Below are 17,103 nucleotides of genomic sequence, written 5' to 3'. Positions count from 1 at the left end.
CCTGGTAGTGCTGGGGTGCTCTCTGGAGCCTTGAACCAGGTTTCCGTCATTGCACAAACATTGATTTTCTCCATACTGAGGAGTGCCTTGTGTGCGTGCATTTTGAGGTTGAGACTTCTGGCATTGAGTAGCACTACCCTTAGTTTTTAGTTACCTGTGCTGGTTAGGTGGTTGGTTTGTCCTTTGAGCCTTGCCTAAAAAAGGCACTATGGGGACGGCAAGAGCCTTGGCCAGTATTCGAAAGCCTAGGGGTGACAGGTGCAAACCATCTCTGGCAAAACAGCGAGGCTTGTCTATCATGTCATCCCAGGCAGACAGACTCTGGATCCCCTTAGAATGGCACCAGAAGCTTAGCCAATTGTTGAAATTGATCATTTTGTCTTTGTACTGTGGTATCATTCTAGGTGAAGGTAGTATGCTACTCAAGGTCAGGGTCATACCAGCTTGGGCTACATGATCAGAGAGCTCCTCAATGTCTCTTTTCATGTAGTCCAGGGAGGTACGTCTTAGATCATTCACACAAACATGTACAATGACAGCGTCATACTTGTACTTGTTCTGGAGTGACCTAAGTGCCTGTGTTATGTGGTGGATCCTAGCACCCGACAGGCAGCTGACAGTAACCTTCTCCTTGTTCAGCCTGGTGAGTGGAACATCTGTGTGCCTTACTATAGAGTCTCCTATTACTAGCATGTTGGGTATGGTGTTTTGCCTTAGGGGCTGTCGTGAGGCACACTGCTGAGGTGAATTATGTGTTTTCTGGCTTGTGTTTGGAGGTGCAGGTTGCTTGCTTGTCTGCTTTGCAGGGCACTGTTTCTTTTTCAGATTGGTACCTAGTGCCTCTGAATATGTTTTTGTGTATTTATGTGTATGTTTTGCCGGTGCTTGTTTTGTAGATCCATGTGTGACTGGTGGTGTGATGCTAGTGTGTTTCTTCTCCTCTTGACTGTCTGTTACAGTCATGGGTTGAGAGCGCTTAGCCTCCAGTCTGGCTGTGTATTTGCATCTCTCACAAGTGTTTCTGTCTAGAGGTAAGAGGAGAGGGTTGTCTGTAAACATGAGGCAGTTGTGACATTGCCTCAGGATGCCCAATTCCACCAGATGAACTGGAGAGTACACCTGAAGGTGACCTCTGGACATGCTTGGAAAAGTAAATTTCACTTGTCTTGCGGACAATCGAAGGTCTTATGCTGTATTATAATAGTGCTGTCTAGGAGATTTGGAAAATAATGGTGCTGTCTAGGAGATATGGACAAGTGCTGATTGGGTTATGCAAGTGCTGCAATAAGAGCAGTTGATCTGAAGCACTTGAGTTGAGGCTTGCCTAGTTCTAAGGGAACATTTGCAGTGCAGACTTTGTGGAGCCAGGGATAGTATACCCCAGTTGCCCGACGTTGCTCTGTGCGCAAGACCGCGCAAAAAGAGAGTTGCAGGGTTTTAAGAGAGAGAGATCAAGGAGTTTGGAATTGACCCAAAATGGCCAATAAAACTACAGTTTCTAGGCAGTAACCACTCCTACATGGACAGCCAGGCTGCTCAGTGTTAACCACTGCCACTGGTAAACACAGAGACTCCCCTTTAGCCCAAGTAAGCACTGGCCTCGAAGAAACTTACAAACAGTTCAGAACAGCAACTCTGTAACTGAACTATTTTTTAAATTATAGAAAGTGGGAAAATAGCAAGATTTTTTTGTTTTTGTTTAAGGATAGCAGAGACACACAAGTAGCAAACTAGTCAGAAAGTACAGTTGTGTACCTACCATAAATGTAGATGTTCGAGTGTATTCACTGTTGCAGTCATTACACTTGGGTTATCCTGCTGGCAGGCTACCCGCAGTCGGCCTGAATTCCAAAGTCTTGGTCCAGCGTCGGTTGCTGTCGACTCTTCCCTGACATCAGTGCACCAGGGGTATAAAAGATGCAGCCGACACCATTTTCTTCAGTTTTTCTTGCCCCAGATGTCAGGTGCCCCCAAAAGGGTAGGCTAAAAAACATTGCTTATAAAAGCATGCAGTAAAATAAACAATACCTTCATCAACAAGCAAATATACCACATAGGTTGTTATAGGATAGAGAAGTACAGATAAGTCCCATCAAAGAAAAGGGGATGGTGAGTGGGTAACCTGGACTGCAACAGTGAATACACTCGAACATCTACATTTATGGTAGGTACACAACTGTACTATGTTCATGTTTCACTGTTGCAGTCATTACACTTGGGTTGAATCCCAAAGCTGAGGTTGGGCGGCTGGGTCTAAATAGAATTGGGAGTGGCAAAGCCTGCTCTGGATTTAGAGTAAAGAGGCAAGTGGTAGTGCTTAGTAAAAGTGTGCACTGAAGTCCAAGTTGCAGCCTCCAAAATATCCTTGGTTGGTACTCCTCTGAGGAAGGCTGCTGAGGTGGCTGCTGCCCTGGTAGAATGTGGTCTAATGCCCTTAGGCACTGATTTTCCATGTTGTGAATAGCAGAAACGAATGCAGTGTCCTATCCATTTTGAAATATTCTGCTTTGAGATAGCTTTTCCTTGTGATCCTGCAGCATATGCCACTAAAAGTTGCTCAGTATTTCTGAAAGCTTTAGTTTTGTCCTAGTAGAAGCATAGCTGTCTGTGTATGTCCAAATAATGCAGAAGTCTCTCCCCTTTATTCTGCGGGTTTGGGTAAAAAGTAGGCAAATGAATGGTTTGGTTAAGAGCCACATTGGACACTACCTTAGGCATAAATGTTGGGTTTGTCCTTAGAGAAACCCTGTCCGGATGGAAGATAATAAAAGGTTCCACAGCCGTTAATGCCTGTAACTTTGAGACTTTTCTTGCTGAAGTTATTGCTAGGAGCAGAGCTGTTTTCCATGATAAGAATTTTATCTCAGCTGTATTTGCTGGCTCAAAAGGAGGGAGTGTGAGTTTTTCCAAGACAAAATTGAGGTCCCATACAGGTATTGCTGCTCTCCTTGGTGGTCTTATGTTTTTGGCCCCCCTGAGGAACTGCCTAAGCAATGGATATGAAAAAATAGGTGGGTCTGTATTGTAATGAGCTGAAATGGCAGAGGCATGGATCTTAACTGATGAGAAGGATAGGCCTTTGTCCAGCATCTCATTTAGATATTGTAAAATTTGAGGAATATTTGGAACAAGCGTGTCAATTCCTTGTGCCTGGTTCCAAGCACAGAATCTCTTCCATTTTTCTGCATAAGATTTTCTGGTGCTGGGCCTCCTGGCCTCCAAAATATCATCCATGACCGCTTTAGAGTGAGGTGTATTCTGAATGGTTACAGTATCTGCCATGCAGCTAGATTTAGAGTTCTGAGTTGGCTGTGCAGGATCTGATTGTTTTGTTGGGTCAGTAAATGAGGAATTTGAGGCAATGTCCAGGCTGGGCCTTGGGACAAGCTCCTTAGGATTGGGTACCAGTGTTGGCATGGCCAATCCGGGGCAATCAGTATCATTTGTGGCTTCTCTTGTCTGACCTTTAAGAGTACCTTGGGGAGGAGAGGCAGTGGAGGAAAGGCATATACTGTAAGGTTGTTCCAGCTGAATGACAAAGCATCCACTTTCCATGCTTGTTTGTGATAAGTCCTTGTGCAGAATCTCTGAAGCTGGCAGTTGTGACGGAAGGCAAAAAGATCTGTGTCTGGGCATCCCCATTTCCTTGTTATCATGCTGAAGATTTGTGGATCTAGTTTCTACTCATGAGGGTCCATGAGGTTTCTGCTTAGTTCGTCTGCCAGAGCATTTGTTTTTCCTGGCAGGAATTGTGCTTGCAGGTGTACTTGGTAAGTCAATGCTGTGTTCCACAAAATCATGGCTTGTCTGCAGAGGGGGTAGGAGTGTGTGCCCCCCTGCTTGTTTATGTACCACATATGACTGTGGTGTTGTCCGTCTTTATCAGCAGCTGTCCTGGATGAAGTAGGTCCTTGAAGGCTGTCAGGGCATTTTGTACAGCTAGCATCTCTTTTTGATTGATGTGTAGATGACTTTGGCTTGGGGGCCATGTGCCCTGAATACATTTTCCTGCCATGTGGGCCCCCCAGGCATAATCTGATGCATCTGTTGTTAGTGTTTGGCTGGCTGTGGGTAAAGTGAATGGCTGTCCCTTGTTGTGGTGACAGGCCTGTACCCACCATCGAAACTCCTGTAGCAGGCAGGGAATGAGTGAAATTAATGATTCCAGGCTGTGGCAATGTTGAGTCCAAACACTTTTTAGGTACCATTGTAGTTTCCTCATATGCAGTCTTGCATATGGAATTAGCAAAATGCAGGTCGTCATGTAGCCCAGAGCCTGCAAATTTTTTCTTGCAGATAACTGGGTCTTTGTTGCCATGCTTTCGAAGTAAGAAGTCAGTTGCCTTTGTCTGGCGTGAGATAAGCCATCTGGACAGTTTTATTTAAGCTTGCACCCAGGAATATTATCTCTTGAGAGTGTACTAGTTTTGATTTATTTTCGTTTACTGTGTACCCTAGGCAAATTAGTAATCTTTTTACAAACGCCAGATGCTTTAGTAGAATGTCTTTGGTCTCTGCTTGAATAAGGCAGTCGTCCAAGTAGGGATATATTTGAATTCCTCTCTGTCTGCAAAATGCAATTACTGGTGCCAGGCATTTTGTGAAGACCCTGGGCGTAGTAGATAAGCCAAAGGGCAGTGCAGAGAATTGGTAGTGCATTGAGCCAGCTATGAATCTGAGGTATCTTCTGCAAGATTGTCTGATTGGGACATGCAGGTATGCCTCTTTGAGATCCAAAGTTACAAGCCAAGCCTTTTTGCCCAGCATGGGCAGAAGCTGCTGCAGAGTCAACATTTTGAATTTCGGAACATCCAGAAAAGTATTTAGAATAGACAGGACCAGAATTGGCCTCCATGCTTTGTCCTTTCTTGGTACTAAGAAAAGTCTTGAGAAAAATCCTTGACCCTGCTCTTGTCGTGGCATTGGCTGAATAGCCCTGATGTCCATGAGAGATGAAACTTGGTTTTGTGCCTCTGCCCATTGTGTGACAGGTCTGGCATACCTTTTGCCTTTGGAAGGGTGTGAAAGTGGAACCTGTAGCCCTGAGAGACTATATTTAAGACCCATTTGTCCTGGGTAATCACGTGCCAATTTTGTGAAAAAAGTGCTAGCTTTCCCCCTAAGGGTGCTGCCAAAAGATAAATGCTTGGCCTTGGCAGAGGGAAGTCATTGGGACTGTTTCCTATATGGCTGTGATTTGTCTTCTCCGCTTTTGGAGGTAGAAGCACCCCACTGTTTGGGCCTGTATGAGCCCTGGGGATGTTGTCTGCCTCTAGGGCGTCTGTATCTGCCTCTTTGTGGCCTGTCTGACATGGGAAAGGACCAATTCTTAGAAGGCCAGTTCCTGCTAAATCTGGGTGGCTGTACTGTAAGAAATCCTTCACTGTCTGCATAGATTTAGCTTTATCCTCCATTTTCTTCAACACCTCTTCTGCCTTAACACCAAACAAAGTATCATGCTGTAATGGAGCATCCAATAATTTTGCTTTAACATGATCAGGCAGAGTCTGTTCCTTTAACCAAGCATGCCTTCTAATGGCAGAACCTGTTACAGCGGCCCTGCAAGAGGCCTCCAGTGAATCATAACCACATTGCAAAGTATGTTTTCACACTTGTTCAGCTGCATGCAATAAATCCTGCAATTCCTTGTTCTCATTACATTCAGAATTTGTCAACATTTTCTGTTTTAACAAAGACATTAAGTATTGCTGATATTTAAGCATATGAAACTGACAATTTAAAGCCCTTACAGCCAAGGTAGCAGAAGTGTAAACTTTTTACCCCATCTGTCCAGTGCCCTAGAATCTCTATCTGAAGGGATAGGGTTTTTTGCAGTAGCAGCCTTGACCCCTTGGGACCCTGAGAAATAGTTTCTGGGTCAGCAGCAGGGTTTTTATATAGAAATTTATGAGAATCTGGAACCCTGTAGTATCTGTCTGGCTTAACAGGTGCAGGAGGTAAAGAGACGGGAGACAGGCCAGACTCTGAAAATACATCATCTACAATGTCTAGAACAGGAGGAATAGCAAGCGGTCTGTGCTGAGGTAGTAAAAGAAAGTCTCTGAGCCTTTTCTTAGAACCTGAATAATCTTGGCTCTCCCAGTGGAAATGCTCCCTCATGGTATGCAGGGTTTCCCCAAATGAGTAATCCTCAACAGGAGATGCTGAAGGAATTGATTCTTCAGCATCAGAATCCTCATAGGGTGGAATAGAGTATTCCTGTTCTGAAGAGGGGTCAGAGGAAATGGAAACCTGATCAGAGGAATCATATTCAGTGTCTTGCCTAGGCCTCTTATCAGGAGGGGGATGGGAACCCCTGATCAAAGTAATTAGGTCTTCGGCTATTTAGAGCATCTCTTTCTTAGGCATGGAAGTCTGTCCTGGAGAATGCTGTACTTGTTTCCTCGTCTTTAAAACTGTTTTAGTCTTTGCCTTTGATGCTGAAGTTGGCTTGATATAAAGCTGTGTAGGTCTGAAAACACCCTCAGAAGCCGATGCCTGCTCAGCGGCTCTGGACCCATCTGAGGGATTAGTTTCCAAAGGTCCAATACCTTGAGTATCCAGAGGCCTAGCTGTCTCCACGTGGGAGTCGGAGGTGGCCTGTGGCTCCGAGGTAGCGGGTTGTCTGGGGCTGCGAAAGCACCTCACTGAGAACCGGCGACTGGCCTAGAAGAGGCTTCGTCATCGGTTTTGGACCTCAGATGCCTGTCCTTTTCTTTTTCCTTGCGCTTTTTATGAACTCCGGTCGTCGGCTGTTCCGACGGCATTATGTAGTTAAACCTTTGGCCAAAGTAATGAAAAGCAAAATCGTACTGACGCTTAATAGTACGTTGGTTAAATCTAGCACAAAACCGACAACTAGCAACGTCGTGGTCAGGGCCTAGGCAAGGAATACAGTAAGAATGAAAATTCTTATGAGGTATTTGCTTCCCACAAGAAATACAATTGTTAACTTTTTCTGACATCGGTCTGGAGCAAGAAAAAATTTTCCCCAATGGGGTACTTAGCTTTATAGAAGGCTTCGGATCTGAAATTCAATTTCAAAAATCTCAGGAGTCGGCCGACCCGCACCTGCGAACTGCTTTTGCTTCGGGCACCGCGTGGCAAGAAAGACTGAAGAAAATGGCGTCGGCTGCATCTTTTATACCCCTGGTGCACTGACGTCAGGGAAGAGGCGACAGCAACAGACGCCGGACCAAGACTTTGGAATTCAGGCTGACTGCGGGTAGCCTGCCAGCAGGATAACCCAAGTGTAATGACTGCAACAGTGAAACACGATGAACATCAGTGCAATAAATGACCCCAACACGTGTGTGCTAGGTCAGAGGCAGGTAAAATGCAATTTTAAGAAAAAACGATTTTAAATTAAGTGCAACACAAAAAATGCAATAAACAGGCTCTAGGTATGTTCTAAATACTGTTTCTAACACAGATATCAACTTTTGCAAGCAAGAAAATACAGAAAAGTAGGCAATGCAGTTTTTCTAAGAAATAAATCAGAAGAAAATACTTAAAATCTCAAAAGTGGCTCCTTTCTTCTCTCAGCGTTTTCTCCTCTTGGTAGGTGCTTCAGCAACAACTATCAAGCCTAGAAAGATGCCAAAACCACGCGGCTGCAGGGTTTTAAGAGAGAAAGATCAAGGAGTTTGGAATTGACCCAAAATGATCACTAAAACTACAGATGTGAAGTTGTTCTATCTCGCCGTTTTGTTCTTACAAGTGGGTTCGGAGCCGATCCCTCGGCTCCAAGTCGGCCACTTTTCAAGCTCAGACTCTCAGAGAAGCTCGAGACCTAGTGTATATCCCACGATGCTCTACTGCAAATCCCCAGATCTAGTTTGCCGCTGCAACGGATCTACAGCTCGTTGGAGGAAGCTTGGGCCAGTGACTTAATTTTCTATAGTTATAGAGAATTTTTTGTGGATAATTTTATCTTATATGGGTAAAATAGATGTGATTTTTCTATAGTATTAGGGTTTAGTTAGTTTGTTTAGATCTAGTTGAATTTTTGAAATGTTTTCTCTTTAAGGTTTTTTTAGGCCTCTCATCTGTTTGAGCGTGACACGGCTCTCTCAGCTCTTGTGTGTGTGTGTCCACTTCTTTCTTCTGTCACATTTAAATAATTTTAGATATATATATATATATATATATATATATTTACATATATCCTGTAAAGGCTTAGAAAATGTCCGTTACAGACAACCACTCCACCTGCGTGTACTGTTTGGGTTCTGTTCATTTGCAGGAGGTGTGCTCTATCTGCCACTCCTTTAGCGCGAGGGTTCTTTTGGAAAGGAGCAGGAAGCTAGTAGATAGGGGACTCCTGAAGCCTGAATTTTAGGCTACATTGGACAAGGCCGACCTTTCTTCCAAGGCTTCAAAGTCATCCAAGGGGTCTTCGGATCCCAAGTCATCGGCTCCGAGCTCCTCTGGTATGGTTCGTTCATCGGCTCCAAAGCCCTCGGAGCCGTGTATCGATCCTTTACCTCGGAGCCCAGTTGTGGATCCGATACTGGAGACTCCTCTGTCTCCAATTCTTCAATCGGTATCATCTACGGCTCCTTCAACCCATCCCTCGACACATTCTTCGAGGCTTTCTGATGTGGACCTGGACCGAGTGGTTAAAGGCTGTTAGAGAACTCGGCCCTGGCCAAAATGCTGTCCACTTTGAGCCACTCTGCTTCGAAGCCTGAAATCCCAGCCATAATTTCTTCTCCTCCTCCTCTGAAGCCAATCGAGCTCTCTGAGCCGGGGCGGACAGAACCGATGTTGGTAGAGCCCTTGGAGCAGAGGTTTGATCCACCTCCCTCGGCTCCATCGACCTTGATCTCCTCGGTTCCGACCGGAGAGTCTCGGGGCCGACAGTCCCTCGCTGGCTTCGGGGTGGAGAGTTGGACCGATACTTCGGTTCCGACCCTTCCCCTCGGGGCTTCGGCGCAGGTGGCTTCGGCTCCATCCTCTGGATTGGAGTAGGGGGTCTCGGCTTGGGGAGAGCTGCCGGCCTCTTCAGAGCCAACAGACTTCTCAGACTGGGATTCTGGTGCCTTCGATGCCATGAGAAAGGTCATGTCTGCTAAGACCACTACATCCTCAGATCTTTCTTCCCCTCCCCCTAAAGGGCCTCATTCTACCTCTTCCTCACAGGTCCCTACCAAGCGTCGAGATCCAGGGCCTCCGGTATCCCCATTGGGTGGCCCCTCCTCTACAGGGACTTCACCGGACGCTCCCACCAATGAAGTACATAGGAAGAGACTGTGCAAGAGGAGGCACTTGGATTCCCCACAGGAATCCCTGACATCGGATACCGACTTGGAGGAATCAGAAGGGTCCCCACAATCCCCCTCAGAGGATGTCTCATTTGCAGACATATTGGAGATCTTAAGACAGAGGGGTGATTGGCAGTCCCTTGCCCCTACTGAGGACGAGTCGGTACTCCTGAAGGCCTTTGGGTCTCAACCATCCACCACCTGGGTTACCCCGCCCTTCGATGAACTGAGATGGATCTGGTTGCTCGAAGGGCGTGGGAGTCCCCTGATTCAGTGGAACCAGTCCCTCAGAGGCCCAACAAGTTTATTACTTCCCCTACTTGACAAGGCCTTTCTTACCAATTGAGTCCCGGTTGATGCCATGGTGGTGGCGGCAGCCACCAAGAAAGAGATGTCAGAAACCTCTTCTTCTGTCCAGCCTCCTAATAGGGATTCTAGGACGACGGACAGGTATGGGAAACGCATATTTAGTTCTGCGGCATTTTCCATGAGATCACTCAACTACCTTACCCATTTTATCTGCCTTCAATGAGATCTCCTTAAAGAGCTGGGAGATACTCTACAGGGTAACACAGCTGATGCAGTTTCTGAGAAGGTGACTGCACAACTCAACACCCTCAATTCTATAGTAAACTCATCCATGCGACTCATTTCTTATGCTGCTGATGGATCGAGTAGGGTGGCAGGTTCAGCGGTAGTTCTTCGGAGACAGTCCTGGATGCTCCTTTGCAGAAGCCTTCAAATCTTCCTTCGTCAATACCCCATTCGATGGTTCCGCCTTGTTCGAGCCCAAAGTTAAGGAGACGCTTACTAGGTGTGAACAAGAAGGAAAGACTCTGTCTGCTGTAGGAGTCCGTTTTTCCACTCCAACTAGACCGTACCCCAAAGAGCAACAAAGTGGAAAAATGTGGTTCCGAAAACCCCAAGGAGCTTTCCAAAACACACCTACGGATACCCCCCCTAGGGGCAGAGGAGGGGGAAAAAACGGAAGACGCCGTCCAAGCGGCAGAGGCGGTCCGCAAAACCAGGGCGACAGGGACCATTCTCTGGTAAGCCCTATCAGCGTTCCTGAAAGAAAGCCCGGCTGTCCTTCTCTGGAGGCAGTCGGGGGTCACTTGGCTTTATACCCAAACGCTTGGCTAAACATTACAACGGATTCTTGGGTAAAAAGCATCATTGCCAGAGGTTACTACATTCCCTTTACAAAACTCCCCCCCCCCCCCGTGTGTACAAGGATTCCAGATGTTCCACCCAGTCTGAGAAAGCTAGCAGCCATAGAAATCCAAAACCTGCTAGACAAAAGAGTCATCCAGCCAGTCCCGGCAGACCAGATGGGATCCGGAACTTACTCAAGGTTCTTTTTAGTTCCAAAGAAAACGGGGAACTGGAGGCCCATACTAGACCTCAGCAAACTCAACACCTTCGTCAAGAAGGAAAAGTTCCGGATGGTCACATTTCAATTGATTCTTCCGATCTTAGAAACGGGTGACTGGATGTGCTCTATAGATCTCAAGGATGCTTACTACCACATCAAAATGGACAAATCATCCAGAGATCACCTGCATTTCCGGCTAGGGGCCAGTCATTACCAATTCAGAGCCCTGCCCTTTGGTCTCACCACAGCCCCCAGAGTGTTCACCAAATGTATGGCAGTGGTCACGGCTCACCTGAGATGTTTAGGATTCCGGGTGTTTCCATATCTGGATGACTGGCTCCTCACCGTCACCTCCAGGCATCAACTAACACTATCAACCTTTGTTCCCAGTTGGGCATAACCTTAAACTTCGAAAAATCTGCGTTATCGCCCTCGCAGCGTATTACCTTTATAGGAGCAGAGCTAAGACACCGTCAATTCAAGGATCAGATTGCCTCAAGCAAGAATTGTATCTCTAAAGAGTCAATTGTCCAGTCTGTTGACCCAGAACAAAGCTCCTGCGTCCCAGATACTGCAGCTATTAGGCATAATGGCAGCCACACTGATAGTAGTCCCATTAGGGCCCATGCACATACGGATACTCCATAGGCTACTCTTCGCACAATGGTCTTACCAATGACTGCCCAATTCACATGAGATTCTGTTAACAAATCTTTACAAGAAGGATCTCAATTGGTGGCTGAACAGCGACCAATTAGTAGTCAGACGTCCCTTTGTTCTTCCCCAACCCACAACCACAGTGATCACGGATGCTTTCCTGACAGGGTGGGGTGGCTATTTCAGGGAAAGACTGTCCAAGGTACTTGGTCAAGCATGGAATCACATTTGCATATAAATGTCCTGGAGCTGAGAGCGGTCTTCCTGGCGTTGCAACACTTTCACGACTGTCTTCCTCCAGGTACAATTGCTATTTCAGACAGACAACATGTCGGTAGTCTGGTACATCAACAAGCAAGGGGGAACCAGATCGTATCCCTTATGCCGAGAGGCCCTAAGAATTTGGCAATGGGCTGTATCCACCAGACACTTTCTAGCAGCAACGCACATCCTGGGGTCATCCAACATGATAGCGGACAAGCTGAGCAGGGCCATACTGTTGCCCCATGAGTGGTCCCTCAAGAGGTAACGGACAAGATTTTCTGCAGATGGGGCCAGCCTTGCTGCGATCTATTTGCATCTCCAATGAATGCCAAATGCAGCAGCTACTTGGCCCTTTATCCCCCACCGGGGAGCAACCTGTAGGACGCGCTCATACACGATTGGCCCCCGGGCCTCCTATATGCCTTCCCGCCAATTCCCCTAATCCCCAAATTCATACAGAAAGCCAAGAGCCTGGGAAGGACTGTGATTTTGATAGCCCCGTCTTGGCCTCGTCAGATTTGGTTCCCCTTCCTGCAGAAGTATCGAGTGGAAGAACCATGGATCCTGGACCCAGTGCCAGATCTTCTGACTCATTCGTCGGGAGTTCTTCATCCCTCCCTCATCTCCCTAAAACTGACAGCTTGGCTGCTCCAATTCCCATATTAGCCAGGTCTCAAGATTCATCTCCCGCGGTCCAACATATTATAGTTTCCTCTCGTAAACTGTCTACCAGGAAGCTGTATAATAGCAAATGGAAACGATTTGTTCACTGGGCTTCTCATCAAGACATTGACCCTTATGTGGCACCTATTCATACCATCTTAGAGTTCTTGTCTTCCTTGTTCCATGATGGCGCAGCAGCTGCCACCATTAGAGTTCAATTGGCTGCTATTTTCAATTTCCATGTAGGGTTTAACGGGTCTAACATCATGTCCCATAGACTATGTAAGGCCTTCTTGAAAGGGACCCACCATCTCAGACCACCTATCAGACACCCTTGTCTCTCCCTGGAATTTGAATCTTGTTCTATCCCAATTGATGCTCGCCCCCTTCGAACCCGCCTCATCATGTCACAAAGTTTCTGTCTTGGAAAACTATATTTCTGGTAGCCATTACATCTGCATGTAGGGTCTCCGAACGTCAAGCCTTATCCTCCAAGCCCCCATATTTGATTTTTCACCCTGATAGGGTGTCTCTCAGGACTAACCCTACCTTTCTCCCCAAGGTCTGTTCAGAAACTAACTTAAATCAGTCCATTGAGCTTCCAACCTTCTTTAGACACCATACCAACTGGAATATATGTTGCACAAGCTTGATGTACACAGACAATTGAGATTCTACCTGGATAGAACGAAAGACTTCAGACAATCGGATCAACTCTTTGTCTCTTACGCAGAGAATAAGAAAGGTTCTGCAGTATCAAAAAATCACATTATCCAAGTGGCTTTCTGACTGCATTAAATTCATTTATTCCTCCACTAATCAGCCATTACCGACTAATGTTAAAGCCCATTCTACCTGGGCTGTTTCTACATTATTAGCTCATGCAGCTCGTTTGCCCTTGGATACCATCTGTGCAGCTGCCACTTGGTCAAAATCTCACACGTTTATCACTCATTACAAAGTGGACAGGACCTCCAGGGTTAGGGCTTCCTTTGGTTCCACTGTGCTCAGGAATGTTCTCCCGTGAGCCACCCAGGGTTAGGGTGCTTGGGAAGCTACCCACGTGTAAGAACAAAATGGCGAGATAGAACAACTTCACATAAAGAAGTTGTGTCCTTACCATAACGTTCCATGTGAGTTGTTCATCTCGCCTTTTTGTTCTTACACTCCAGCCCACCTTCCCCCTCCTGTTGAGAAAGATGGTTGCCTTGGTGGATTGGTCGAGTTTTGTCAGCCTGTCTTCTTGGACAGACTGTTTCTTCCTTCTACAAACATATAGTTACTTAGATAGGTAGGCACTATAGTTCTCTTTCTTCCTTTAGGCTGTCTTTGGTTGCAGCATACTAGATCTGCGGATTTACACTAGGTCTCGAGCTTCTCTGAGAGTATGAGCTTGAAAAGCGTCCGACTCGGAGCCGAGGGATCGGCTCTGAACCCACATGTAAGAACAAAAAGGCGAGATGAACAACTCACATGGAACGTTATGGTAAGGACATAACTTCTTTTTTCTAGGCAGTGACCACTCCTACAGGGACAGGCAGGCTGCTCAGTGTTAACCACTGCCACTGGTAAACACAGAGACTCCCCTTTAGCCCACGTAAGCACTGGCCTCCAAGAAACTTACAAACCGTTCAGAACAGCAACTCTGTAACTGAACTTTTTGTTTAAATTATAGAAAGTGGGAAAATAGCAAGATTTTTTTTTATTTTTGTTTAAGGATAGCAGACACACAAGTAGCAAACTAGTCAGAACAGTGCAATAAATGACTCCAACACGTGTGTGCTAGGTCAGAGGCAGGTAAAATGCAATTTTAAGAAAAAACGATTTTAAATTAAGTGCAACACAAAAAATGCAATAAACAGGCTCTAGGTATGTTCTAAATACTGTTTCTAACACAGATATCAACTTTTGCAAGCAAGAAAATGCCGAAAAGTAGACGGCAATGCAGTTTTTCTAAGAAATAAATCAGAAGAAAATACTTAAAATCTCAAAAGTGGCTCCTTTCTTCTCTCAACATTTTCTCCTCTTGGTAGGTGCTTCAGCAACAACTATCAAGCCTGGAAAGACGCCAAAACCACGTGGCTGCAGGGTTTTAAGAGAGAGAGATCAAGGAGTTTGGAATAATTGACCCAAAATGGCCAATAAAACTACTGTTTCTAGGCAGTAACCACTCCTACAGGGACAGGCGGACTTGCTCAGTGTTAACCACTGCCACTGGTAAACACAGAGACTCCCCTTTAGCCCAAGTAAGCACTGGCCTCCAAGAAACTTACAAACAGTTCAGAACAGCAACTCTGTAACTGAACTTTTTTTAAATTATAGAAAGTGGGAAAATAGCAATATTTTTTTGTTTTTTTGTTTTTGTTTAAGGATAGCAGAGACACACAAGTAGCAAACTAGTCTTAACAGTGCAATAAATGACCCCAACACATGTGTGCTAGGTCAGAGGCAGGTAAAATGCAATTTTAAGAAAAAACGATTTTAAATTAAGTGCAACACAAAAAATGCAATAAACAGGCTCTAGGTATGTTCTAAATACTATTTCTAACACAGATATCAACTTTTGCAAGCAAGAAAATACTGAAAAGTAGGCGGCAATGCAGTTTTTCTAAGAAATAAATCAGAAGAAAATACTTAAAATCTCAAAAGTGGCTCCTTTCTTCTCTCAGCGTTTTCTCCTCTTGGTAGGTGCTTCAGCAACAACTATCAAGCCTGGAAAGACCATGTTATGGCCTTATATGGAAATAATGGGAGAATGTCCATCCTACTCGTGAAATTTCTTGGCTCCCTTGCTACCCACACCTCCAGTTCCTGAAAGGATATGGAGACTAACAGATGAGCTTCTCAGCCTTCTATTACAGAAATTAAATGGAACAGCCTTTAGACTGCACAGCCCTTCCTGGTTTGTCCTACAAACAGAGGCAGCTTCTAAGCCCAGGATACTAATGACAAACAGAACTATTATCTAATACTGTAATGTTTAGTAATAATACACTGATACACCTGTACATTTAAGGACTCTAAAATAATTTCTGTGGTAGGTTTCCCCTCCAAATATAGAAATGCATTCTTAATAAATTATGGCAATAAGAAACAGTTCTTGATAATTACGAAAACTGTTTTAGTATAACATGTTAAACAAAATGAAAAGAAAAAAAAAACTGCATACTTCTTTCAGAGCAGCTGGAATTTTCTTTAGCTTTCTCCCAGATGGAATACTGTGCAAGACCGTCGATAAAGCACTGGATGGTGACCTATGACTTCCTTGAAACGAAGCTTTAGGTGTAGTCAGATGCTCTTTAACAAAAAAAAAAATACTTTTTAACACAAGAGAAAAATTTGACAATATGTACTTCTTTTTAACGCAAATACATTAGTGTTTATATTATGTTGCAGTTAACAGAGATGGCTTAAAAACTGAAAATTCAAATCATAATTCAAAGGCAGTAAGCCAACCTTACATTCAACAAAGTCAAATCTGAGAGAGATTTTTTTCTGGAATGTTTCAAAATGAGAAATTTTATTTTAAATGCAACAGCTCCAATGAGTACAAAACGTTTGATTTGCAAACAAATTCTTAAAGATTTCAGCACTGGATTACATCTCAGTAGACTAAATGTCTGTACAAATTAATATCACAAGAAAAATTACTTGATCTAATGATTCATGTTTATATTCCTAATCCTATAGTGTTGTAAAGTGCTTTCCTCAACTGCTTCTGGCACTTGTAACATGTTTATTCCCCTAACTCAAGGCAGCTACATTCCTTTACTCTGCTGACCTGGGCTGGATTTGCTCTCAAATTTGGCTCACTGACTTGGTGCCAGATAAGGTCCTGACTAATTCCCTCTGCCCAAAAACCAAGACAAGTTTTCTTTAACATTCAGTTCATTAAAGAATGAAAAGTAAGAAACGCAACAGAGCTGATGCATAGAATAAACATGCACAGCATAGCTGCAGTACAAAAGAAAAAACACTTAAAAGGTTCAAAATGAAAACAAAGGTGTAGTCAGCCTTTTTGGAATTCTACACAATCTTTATTTAGGCAGATAAACTGAGCCACAGGGGTCCATTTTCAGTCATGTTGTTGCACTTATTACAATTAATTTATAGAAAATAAAGTAACAGTATACAATGCAAAAAAGTATACAGGTAAACAATGTATGCACTAAACATAAAATGTTATCATAGGCTGAAAGGATGTAACGGTTGTGTGAAAAGAGAAATACAAGATTTTAGATGGCTTGCTGTTACTAGTTTTAGTTGCCAAGCTGAGTGATAGCTTGGGTCACAAGTTTCCATAAACAACAATGCACTGGGACAGCTACATTTCACACAAGTAACTAAATGAATTACATGACTATGTTGTATGGCTGCATTGCACTAAGGCAGATGCAGGTAGCCTCTCGGATTACAAGACCTAATGATTGATTTAAAGGATGAGAGGGTTTGATATTCCTGTTAAGTGGCACGGAATTCAAGACTTCAGCAGCAGTGAAAATCATTTCGAGGTATAGGCCAACTTCTTGTGGGGAAATGGTAGACAAGGTACATAGGGATAAGATGGTTTCTGCATTTTATTTCATCAGTTACTAGCAGCAGCAGTTGTAAAAAATCATACATAATGGTAGATATAGCATAACAAGCATGAAGACTGGCAGGTCAAATGCTGGTTTTAGAGAGAGATATGTGATGTTTGTCTTTCGGATATGCACACAAACCGGGACAAGCTCTAGTTAGGCACATATGAAACAGAGTTTAAGAATGTTCATGGCAGTTAGTAATTAATGACGGAAAACCTGTGAACCTAAATTCCACCATATTTTCTATCCTTAGCTATGACCTGCCATTAATTGGTAGGAAAAAAATAAGGAATGC

The 17,103-nt window shown here is 44.4% G+C and overlaps 1 protein-coding gene across 1 annotated transcript in view; it reads right to left on the bottom strand.

The window, feature by feature from the left end:
• FGD6 (FYVE, RhoGEF and PH domain containing 6) overlaps positions 1-17,103 on the bottom strand; it is a 1,320,563-nt gene that overhangs the window by 79,314 nt on the left and 1,224,146 nt on the right. The window contains exon 17 of the mRNA XM_044087187.1: positions 15,395-15,522. Within this exon, the coding sequence (XP_043943122.1) occupies positions 15,395-15,522 (128 nt within the window). The remainder of the gene's footprint in view (positions 1-15,394; positions 15,523-17,103) is intronic.

The sequence above is a fragment of the Protopterus annectens genome, chromosome 11.part0 (genome assembly GCF_019279795.1).
Source record: "Protopterus annectens isolate FY-2018-M chromosome 11.part0, PAN1.0, whole genome shotgun sequence".
Taxonomy (NCBI): domain Eukaryota; kingdom Metazoa; phylum Chordata; order Ceratodontiformes; family Protopteridae; genus Protopterus; species Protopterus annectens.
This window is presented reverse-complemented; position numbering and strand designations above follow the sequence as displayed.